This window comes from Corvus moneduloides, chromosome 25 (assembly GCF_009650955.1).
Source record: "Corvus moneduloides isolate bCorMon1 chromosome 25, bCorMon1.pri, whole genome shotgun sequence".
NCBI lineage: Eukaryota > Metazoa > Chordata > Aves > Passeriformes > Corvidae > Corvus > Corvus moneduloides.
In genome coordinates, this window is record NC_045500.1 from 5,891,548 (window position 1) to 5,902,581 (window position 11,034).

Below are 11,034 nucleotides of genomic sequence, written 5' to 3' on the forward strand. Positions count from 1 at the left end.
CCACCTGCCCGTGCTCTGCCCTAGGCACCATCCCCCCCATCAAGTCTGCCCAAGGGGAAGGTGACGATGTGAAGAAGCTCTTCACCATCGCCTGCCCCGTGATCCTGGCCACGCTGGGAGTGGCCCTGCTCTTCATCATCCGCAAGAAGAGGAAGGAGAAGCGACTGAAGAGGCTTCGAGGTGAGACAGGATTCGGAGGCACAGCACACAGGACCCCAGATTGTGTTCCTGGACTGCCTCATTGGGCCCTAAACTGCTCCCTTACAAAAAACTTCTTGTTTTTTTGTGTCTCCTGCACAGATGCGAAGAGTTTGGCAGAAATGCTGATCAGGTGAGTCTTGTATCTGCCTGTGGCTGGGAATGGGTGGGCAGGCAGGGGAATAGTTGGTGCTGGGGGTGGTCCTGGCTGCTTTTAAGCCCAGGTGCAGCCCTCACTCAGTTTCAGACCTTCTCAGGCTCGCACCTGTGAAGGTTGTGGCAGTGACTCTGTAGCACAGCAGCCCAGGGCTCCTGGCTGCTCCTGCCTGCCCGAGGGTCCCAGCACCCACACTGGAGCTTGCCTGGGCAGAGCTGAGCCCCGGGTGGGCTGGCTGGTGGCAATCCCCAGCCCATCCCAGGCTGGAGCCGCCGGGGCTCTGTCCGGTAATGGGCGGGTCTGCGTCCCCTCTCACCTCACAGCAAGAATAACCGCAGCTTTGACACGCCGGTGAAGGGGCCCCCGCAGGGCCCCCGACTGCACATCGACATCCCGCGGGTGCAGCTCCTCATCGAGGACAAGGAAGGCATCAAGCAGCTGGGTAAGCACAGGCAAAGCTCCCATCCCCTCATGTCCCAGAGTGCTGGGGTCCCACGGACGGGCTGAGTGTGGGCCAGCAGGTGCCCACATTGCCTGGCTAGAGAGAGGTCTGAGCCGCAGCTTCCTCCCCCAGGGGATGACAAAGCCACGATCCCGGTGACCGACACGGAGTTCAGCCAGGCCGTGAACCCCCAGAGCTTCTGCACGGGCGTCTCTCTGCATCACCCAGCCCTGATCCAGAACACGGGGCCCCTCATCGACATGTCCGACATCCGCCCTGGCACCAGTGAGTGTGTGGGGCTGGGCTGGCTGTGCTGGGGGTTGTACACGCGGTGTGGGGGAACCTGTCCCCCGGCCCTGGCTGGGCCCAAGAGCAGCTGCTGGGAAGGCAGAAGGGGCAGGCAGTGCTCCAGGGAGAGGGAGCAGCATCCTGGCTGTGTGTGGGAGGGACCCTGCGTGACTCTGTCGCCTGCGTGCCGTAGACCCCGTGTCAAGGAAGAGTGTGAAGTCTGCACACAGCACCCGCAACCGCTACTCCAGCCAGTGGACACTCACCAAGTGCCAGGCGTCCACCCCCGCGCGGACCCTCACCTCGGACTGGAGGACAGTGGGCTCCCAGCACGGCATCACAGTCACCGAGAGTGACAGCTACAGCGCCAGCCTCTCGCAGGACACAGGTATGCAGGGCCAGAGCCTCCCTGGCACCACTGCTGGCAGGGGTCTGCTGCTTTGGGGCACGCAGAGACCCCAAACTGTGAGTTCGGGGTGACTGCAGAACTTATCAGTGGGGTTGTGGAACCACAAATTGGTGGCCTTGAACAGCCAGGGCTGTGCCCAGTTCTGTGGACAGATAAAATCGTAAAAACCCAAAATGTTTTGGGTTGGAAGGGACCTTATTGCTCATCTCGTTCCACCCTTCCACTAGACTGGGTTGCTCCATGCCCCATCCAACCTGGCCTCGAAGGTGGCCAGGTTTATCCCAGCAGGGACAGCTGTGGAAAAAGGCATTCCAGTGCCAGGGAGAGCTCCCAGGTAGGTGACACATCCTCTCCCCACAGACAAGGGGCGGAACAGCATGGTGTCCACCGAGAGCGCCTCGTCCACCTACGAGGAGCTGGCGCGCGCCTACGAGCACGCCAAGCTGGAGGAGCAGCTGCAGCACGCCAAGTTCGAGATCACCGAGTGCTTCATCTCCGACAGCTCCTCGGACCAGATGACCACGGGCACCACGGACAACGCGGACAGCATGACCTCCATGAGCACCCCGTCCGAGCCCGGCATCTGCCGCTTCACCGCCTCCCCGCCCAAGCCCCAGGACAGCGAGCGGGGCAAGGGCGTGGCCGTGCCCATCCCGCACCGCGCCAGCAAGAGTAGGTTCACATGGGCTCTGGGGGGGTCCTGCCTGGCCTCCTCAGTGCCCTCCCTCCTTGGGAGGCCTTCCCAGTCCTGTTTTCCTTGGTCTTCCTCCCCATGCTGTAATGTTCTCTCTCCGTTGCTTAATGTTGTTCCTCATTCCTTGCTATTCCACCCAAGCTTTGGTATTTTTTTTCTCCCAGTTCCTTGGTATTTCTCCCCATTCTTTAGGATTCCTTCCCATACCTTAGTATTTTTCCCCCTGTATTTTACTATTCCTTCCCACTCTTTAATATTCTTTCCCCATTTTTTACTGTTCCTTTCCACTCTTTAATATTCTTTCCCCATTTTTTACTATTCTCATTCTTTGGTGTTCCTTTACACTTCTTAAGTCTTTCTCCACTCCCGGGTATTTTTCCCACATTTTTACTCTTCTTTCCCATTCTTTAGTATTCCTTCCTATTCCTTAGCATTCCTTACTGTTCTTTCCACACCCCTTGCTATTTTCCCATGTTTTTTTAATTATTCCTTCCCATATTTCAGTATCCCTGGCTACTCTTTACTGTTCCTTCCCATTCCTTAGTATTCCTTCCTATTTGTTAGCATTCCTTATTGTTCTTTTCTAATTCCTTTCTATTTTTAATGTTTGGTTTGGTGGTTTTTTAGTATGCCTTTCCATTCTTCAGTGTTCCTTCCCATTTTTCAGTATCCCTGGCTATTCTTTTTTCTTCCTTCCCCGTCCTTAGTATTTGTTACCGTTTTTTAATATCCATCAGTTATTCCTTGTTATTCCCCCCATTTTTCAGCACTGACCCCAAGACCCTCAGTACCTTCCCCATTCTTTGCTGTTCTCAGTATTTCCCCCCCTTGTTTTTAGTATTCCTCAGTGTTTATCAGTATTTCTCCCCATGCTTTAGGGTTCATCAGTATTCCTTGGTATTCCTCAGTATTCCTTCCCTATCCTCAGTGCCAGAACCCCGACAATCCCCCACCCCCCATGACCTCAGAACAATACCTGGAAGATATTTTAAAAATACATAGGTGGGAATTGATAGTTAATTTATTTACTGATCCTAGACCACAATATAATCTCTGCAAGTTAGACCACGTATCTTTATGGTATAGTTTAAATAGCACAGAGTGTATTAAGGTTACAGCATTGTAACCTTATAAAAAATGGAATTTACAGAACCTATTACAAAGCATACAAGATTTAAGGCAATATTGCTATAATAACACAAATATAACAATACAACACCTGTAAGAGACAATATAATAATGCAGGGGCCTTATATATATATAAATATATTAAAATATGTTTTAGATTTATATATAAATATATATTATATAAAAATTTGTATATATGCAATATATTTTTAATATGAAAACATATACATATATGAATATATTTCACACATAATTTATATAGTCCTAATATAAAATTATATATATTGATATATAAATTTATGGTTTATATAGAAATTTCTATATTTTTATAGAGAAATTTCTATATTTATAAACAGGTTTATGTATACTTATATATAAATTTTTACATAGTTACACATAGATTTATGTGTATATCTATATAAATAGTATGTATTTTAATATAAAAATTATATTTTTATGTAAAATGTATATATATATATACACACATAACCATAAATCCTGAAATTAAGGTATTATTATATACAATCCTATATCTGTCTGTGCTGTATCCCATACTAACACCACAGATCCTGCAGTGCATTCCCTACAGCTCCTGTGAAGAGAGGAATGTGCCCTTACAGAACACACTGCACAATATATACAATTAAGGCAGTAATGCTCTATGGATACAGGTGTTATATATTGCAAATATAAAAGGCAAACCAATAACAGGGTTTTACATCTATGGACAATATAAATCTGTAAATTAAGGCCCTACAGCTGGAGGTGATGCTGTAGAACACAAAGGCACCGGTGTAATAGAACAGAAATAAAACCCTGTAACACCGCTAACAGCCAATATAACAACACGGGGTCTTATCCATACATAGACATAAAACCCTTAAATTAAGGCACTAACTATAGATGATGCCATAACACAACACAGCAGAATCTGTTGTTTATGGCAGCACAGCCACTCACCTTGGCAGAGTAAAGCCTGATGTATGACACACCACATCCCCCTGCCGGGACAGGCGGGACACAGAGTACGAGGAGTATTTCCCACTGTACTTTACAGAATGGGCGCTGTGCCTGTGTCAGACATTTAGCATCACGCTATGACTATTATATAATAACACTGTATATTCAGTATTACATCACGTTATAGTATTTATCACTCTGTACATTTAGCATTATACAATTACCACTATGATCCATTTAATTGTGATGCATGTGATCCAGCCACAATTATGATCCATTACAGGACATTACGTACAGCATTCAGCGCTAGAGCTGCATCCCAGGCGCGTTGCAGGGAGCGGGACCATTTTGGGCTGATGATGTGACACATTCTTTAGAGCACAACGTGTTCTCTAGAGCACAACGCATCTCCCTCCGTAGCGGGACCTGTTCTGTATAGCACAACACGTTCTCTCTCAATAGAACAACGTGTTCTCCGTAGCCCGACACGTTCTCCATAGCACAAATCGTTCTCTCTCAATAGAGCAACGTGTTCTCTGTAGCCCAACACGTTCTCCATAGCCCAACGTGTTCTCTCTCAATAGAACGTTTTCCGTAGCCTGTGTTCTCCATAGCCCAATGTGTTCTCTCTCAATAGAACAACGTGTTCTCCGTAGCCCAACGCGTTCTCCGTAGCCCAATGTGTTCTCTCTCAATAGAACGTGTTCTGTGTAGCCCAACACGTTCTGTATCAATAGAACAACACGTTTTCCATAGCCCAACGCGTTCTCTGTCGCACAACACCGACACATCCACACGGTGGGTGGCAGGAGGGTCCCTCCAGAGCCTTACCTGCCTGCTCTTCCCTTGGCAGGTGACTACTGCAACCTCCCGCTGTACGTCAAGTCGGAGGCCTTCTTCCGCAAGCCCGACGCGCACGAGCCGTGCCCGGTGGTGCCACCACGGGAAGCCTCCATCCGCAACCTGGCCCGGGCGTACCACGCGCAGGCCCGGCACATGACGCTGGAGCCCGGCGCCAAACCCCTGGGGCTGCCTCCCCCGGCCTCCGCCGCAACCACCTTACCTCAGAGGACTCTCCCCATGCCCGGCCCGGCGGGTCCCGCACCCGCGCCCGCCGCCAGCGCCGCCCCGGCTCCCCCCGTGGCTGCTGAGCCCCCTGTGGCTGCCGCAGCCGCCGAGGCGCGGGTGCCCACGCACTCCAAAGTGGGGGGCTCCAGGGACTCACTGCTGGAGATGAGCACGTCGGGGGTAGGCAGGTGTCAAAAACAGGGCGCCGGAGCCTACTCCAAGTCCTACACGCTGGTGTAGGGCCGCCGCCGGATGCTGCTCGTTTCCCCGCGCCGTTTATATTTAATTAACAAACTTGTACATAACGGACTCTTTTGTATAAATGAAGCTATTTTCTTCTTCTCCGAACAGAAAAAGAAACCAGGGCACAAAGAATTTGATGTTACAGATTTAAAAATATAATATATATGTAAACATATATATATATTTCACATCATTTTGAAAGGGGCACAAGGAAAGACTCAGCGACTTTTTTTTTTTCTTTTCTCTCCCTGATCTTGTTGGTGGTTTTAAAAAAGGAACGTCTCCGAGACATTGCATGCTATTTTACTGTTCTGAAAACAGCAGGAGTTGCTTCAATTTGCAAATGCTTATGTGTTAATACCTTTTTCTATGAAAAAAAACCCAGCGCTGTGTGCAATAAAGGTTATGTTTATACATGGGGCGTTTGTTAAGTGAGCAGGGAATTAGGCAGAGCAGGGGTGGGGCAGGACAGAGCAGGAGAACGGAGTGGGAGGGTACAGAAATACTAAGACATGGGGTTAAATATTGAAGAATAATAAGGCATGTACCCAACCTGCAGAGCCATGGGGCAGGAGGAGGGTCAGGAACAGGAGCAAGGTCCTGGGAATGGTTCTGCAGAGCAGGACAGCCCAGCTCCAGCCCAGGACGAACCATGGTGCCAAACAGGAAGCCTGGTCCAGCTCATCCAGAGGGGTGGACAGCTGCCCAAACCCTCGTGAGCCACAGCAGAGCTCTGGCAGCTCAAGGTAAGCACAGGGTGGCTCCAGCATGGGATTTAGCATCCAGCGAGGCACAGCAACTCCTCGAAGCAGAATATCCTTCCCTGGGATGTGTCACAGCCCCACGTGGGAGCAGAAGTGGCACCACTGTCCTCTGTCACAGCTGAAGCACATCCTGGTGAATCCAGCACAGTGCCCTGAATCGTGGTGAATCATGGCACAGGGCAGCACAGCACTGCACAGGTGCCCCAGGAGACCACAGAGAAACACAGTGAGACCCAGCCCCGCCCCACACCATAATTTGTTCTTATTTTCCCCTTTTTCACCACCAGCCACACCAATATCAGACCAAAGAAAGGCAGGTTCTACCTTCCCCTTTCATAAAAGGTTGTGAAAGCAAGAGCACCTGAAGCTCTGGGGCTGCCAGCCCTCCTTACCTGCTCCAAAGGCAAAATATAGCTCAGGTCATTATTAACTCTTGTTTTAGTTACCCAAAGTAGAACCTCACCGTTCTGAGGAGCTTCTGGTGCTACCTGAGGTCTAATTAACTAACTGCACTTTCATTTCCTTAGTTCCTGTAATTTATAAGCACAAGTTTTCATCACTTTCCCATCTATGCTTGTTACCAACTGGTTCCAGCTCTTTCTTTACAGATACATTTCCTATTTTAACTCAAAGCAGCAGTTGGAGCATCTACACACAGATTTGTACTGCTCTCTTTTTTTTCCACTCTTGACAGGGTTTAATTCATCAGCTATAATCAAGTGCTGCAGAGGTCATTTTTTCAACCTCTCTCCTTGATTTTTTTTTTAATTGACGTAGCCAAATTAAAATGACATGCAAATACAGTGATGTTAGTGCAGCTTCCACATGCAGCATTACAGTACCCTTCCCAGCCTGCTGGCACACTGGTCAGCAGATCCTCCTTTGCCATCTGGTTCTCCCTAACTAAGATAACTCCTGGAATCCTGCAGAGCTGGAAGGGCCTTGGCCAGAGCCTGGCAGCTGTTCACCTCTGGGGCTTGAGAAACAAGCTGCTAAGACAATTTCTTGTGCCCATTTTTTATAATTTTTGGCCATTATTCAGGTACCACTCAGAGCCAACCTCTGCCAAGGAACATCCCATGTGGAAAGGGGCTGGTGGGGAGGCATCAGAGCACGTATGATTTATAAACCATTACATAATACAGGTTTTAAAGCAAACCAAGTGCCCAGCCCTTAAAGCAGGGTCACGGCCAGGCAGCACCTCCAAAACACCAACCTCAGGCTTAGAATAGAAACAGAAGGGGAAAACAGAATTAAAAATAGAAGAGGCAAGAAAAGGCAAGCATGTTCAGCTGCGAGAGTAAGCAGATTAGCAAGATAAAAAGAGGAACAGATTAACAGAGATTAATACAACTTTATTGGAATTGGCTAGTACAGATTTCCTTCTACATCTCAGCAAGGATTCCCTCCCTTCCCTTCCCTTCCCCAGCAGCCACAAGCCCTGGCCTTGCACAGCTCAACACAGGACGAGTTTCCAGCACCCCCCTGTGAGCCCCCACCACCCCCCTGCCCTTCACCACAGCAGGGTTTGAAGGAGAACAGCCCATTCAGGCCATGCCAGCCCAGTTCTGCCTTCCAACAGCAAACAGATAAGAAGCCATCAAGCTCAGAAAAGCAGAGTTTTGTTTCAGGTCTGCTTTACCAGCTGCCTTGCACAGCACTCCAGCCAGACCCTGGGCTCCCTGCCACAAACACCTTCCAGAACCAGCTCCAGAGGAGAGCCACCAGCACTCGGTGCCACCACAGCCAAGCCCAGACAACAAAACCCCCAAGCTGATGGTAAGTAGGAACAGCTGGGGGCAGAGTCCTGGTAAGAAAGACTGAGGGTAATTATGCCTGGAGAGGACAATAAAGGGTTCCCGGGACACAGCTGAGCAGCTCTGCACAGAAAATCCAGCAGCACACACACTCAGAGCAGCCCTGGTCACAGCCAGCAGCTCCTCCATGACCTGCTCCTTCCCACAGACCCCCCCAGCACCTCCTCACAGCAAACCTGCTGCTCCTCTGCTGGCCCAGAGCTCGGGGCTTTCCTATTCCCTTTCTCCAGAACTCCAGACACCAGCACTCAGGAATAGCTGTTCAATGCCCAAACACTCCTGGGGTCCCGTCCCTGCCAGCCTGGGAGAACCAGGTCTCTGCTCAGCTTTGCTGCACCAGAAGGCCAGGCCAGGGGTCTGGGTGGGCTCCAAGCCCAAAGCCAGCATTACCAGAGGGCTGTCTCGGGAAGGACAGCGGGGCCAGCCCCAGGACAGAGCCCCACCCAGTGCCCGCTCTGGAACCAGGACACCCCAACCAGTTCTCCCCTAGAAAAGGTAAGAGCAGCTCACAGCTCACCTCCTGCTCCCCTCACGGCCTGCAGCACATTCCCTTGGCAAGGTCCCGCTCCAGGCTGGCCCCTGGACACCACGCTGGTCACTCTGCATCCGGACAGAGCAGGGGACAAAGGCAGCTTTTCTACCTGGCTCCAGAGGCAGAGTGGAGGAGGAGGTGGAGACACAGGGGAGGGTTATTGGGGTTGTTGGGATGAAACAAGGCCCAGCTGGGCAGTCACCTGCCAGCACAACCAGCCTCAGCTGTGCAGGACTCCCTGCTGGAGCTCACAGCATGACCCAAGGGCTGGCCAAGGCTCCCAAATGTGCTGTCACCCTCTGTCCTGTCCCCAACAGCCCCTCACCAGCTGTAACCTGGCCCACAAAGTGATGCTGTCTGGGGAAGGACTGAGCGGGACAGAGAACTCCCTGTGAGCACCAACACAAGGGCAGAGAACCTACACCTGCACCAGGAGCTACGTATGGGGGCAGGTTCACAGTGACCATGGCCCCAAATGTCTCTGGGATACAGAACAGATGAACCGGAGGGACAGTGCAGGCCACAGGCGGCTGCTGTGGCTACTTCTTCTGCTTCTGCTGCTGGTACCTCCTGAAGTGGGTCTGGATGGTGATGGCTGCCCTCTCAGAACGGTCAGTGACCTTGCTCTCCTTGCTGGCATCAGGGGTCACGTCACCTGCAGGGGCAACAGAGCATCACAGTAAGCACAGAGAGTGCCAGCAGTCCTGAACTCGGACCAGGGCAGGGCGCTGGCATCACCCCCATGGCATCAGTGTCCTCCCCACTCCTCAGACAGGACAGCTGTCCTTGCTGGAGAGCTCATGGCATGAAACCACAACTCCACTGGCTCACAGGGACACCTCCAGGGCAGAAGGAGCAGGGAATGGGAGGCAAAGCAAAGCCCAGCCTCCCTGGCAGTGCTAAGCCCTCTATATTTACACAGCTCCACTCCCCGAAGGCCGCAGCTTCCCCACGTTTAATCACCACGTACGATGCTCACTTACTTTCGCACACACAAATAAGATTAGAAAAAAGCCCGGCCCTGCGCAGCAATAAAGCTCTCACGCTGACAAATGGGAGCCCTCCCCACTCCCGCTTAATGTGGCATTAGGGAAGTATTCTGGAATTCAACAGGAACTGCATCAAAGCCACTCAGCAGTGCTCCTCTAAGCCAGTGTGTCACCGCTAAGCACCCCCCGAGCAGTCATCAGGAATCCTGGGGCCAGATGCTGCTGTATAAACACACCGCTGTCACCTGAACTCATTTCCCCTCCACAGCCTGAGAGAAACTCCAGAGTAAAAAGATAAATAAAAGGAAGGGGTGGGATCCTCCCTGCCCTGCTCACCAAGACACTGTCAGCTGTGAATCCTGCCCAAGTCCAGGGGTAGAGGCTCAGGACAGGCACTGCTGGGCACTGGCAGGGTGAGCCCCGGCCGTGCAGCTCTGCCACAAACTCACCTGCCTGAGGGGCTCAGCCACTGGCAGCCCCAGACCTGCACCTATTTGCAGTGAAACCCCCAGCTCAGCACCCAGGCTGGGCAGAGCTCCTGGGCCATGATGAGGGATGCCAGCCCCGGTCCCCACCGCCCGTTATCCGCTTGGCACCAAGAATAGAACGGCTCCAATCCTCTTTGCTGAGCACTGCAGAGCCTCGGAGACGGGACCAAAGAGAAGAGGGGAGTGAATTCCAGGTGGTTTTCTCAGAACAAGGAGAAAGGGGCTGTCTTATGGGACAGCATGAGTATGACCCCACCTGAGGGCAGGTTTCCTGGGAGAGGGAAGCACAGACACACAGGTGGGATTATATATTCAGCCCTGCACCACTGGGACCTTCACTGGCTGATGCTACGCACGTTAACAAATATCTCACCATCAAATACCCCTTAATAATGTCACAGATTTGTGGAATGAGAAAGAGGCCAAGAAGGATGCAGGTATTGCAATGCCTGCTCTTCTGCTGCATCCACAGTCCCAGCCATGAGTTTCACTCATCACTTGTGCTGATTTGGGTTTTTGTTGCCTCCCTGCCTGCTCCACACTCACCTTTCTCTCCAGAAAGCGAGTAGATGCTGTTGTGCCGGGAGTCCCTGCCTCTCTAGAAAGATAGAGAAATAAAAGAAAAGTTAGTTCTATCCCAGGCAGAGGCAGTGAGGGCGGTCCCTTTCAGGCTAACTGGGAAGCTTTCCACTGTCCATTCCCTTCATGAAACTGGAACATGCTTACTGTTATTCCCTTAAAGAGTACTGATTAATTAATCTGCATTTATGAAAAGACCTCCAAGGAGAGGCAGGAAATAGCTTTGCATCCAAACTCAGAGCTGTGAGATGCTCCAGTGCATGGATGGATGTTGGCAC

At 51.2% G+C, this 11,034-nt stretch overlaps 1 protein-coding gene across 3 annotated transcripts in view; it reads left to right on the forward strand.

Moving 5' to 3' along the window:
• Nucleotides 1–6,001, forward strand: part of DSCAML1 (DS cell adhesion molecule like 1) — a 95,114-nt gene extending 89,113 nt beyond the window's left edge. For 2 of the 3 annotated variants that reach the window (XM_032133642.1, XM_032133644.1), the window contains 7 exons: nucleotides 25–180; nucleotides 301–331; nucleotides 679–797; nucleotides 930–1,082; nucleotides 1,279–1,473; nucleotides 1,855–2,166; nucleotides 5,130–6,001. In XM_032133642.1, coding sequence (XP_031989533.1) covers nucleotides 25–180; nucleotides 301–331; nucleotides 679–797; nucleotides 930–1,082; nucleotides 1,279–1,473; nucleotides 1,855–2,166; nucleotides 5,130–5,584 — 1,421 coding nt within the window. In that variant the 3' untranslated portion in view covers nucleotides 5,585–6,001. The remainder of the gene's footprint in view (nucleotides 1–24; nucleotides 181–300; nucleotides 332–678; nucleotides 798–929; nucleotides 1,083–1,278; nucleotides 1,474–1,854; nucleotides 2,167–5,129) is intronic. The other variant, XM_032133641.1, reaches the window with a different exon arrangement.
• The last annotated feature ends 5,033 nt before the right edge of the window (nucleotides 6,002–11,034 follow it).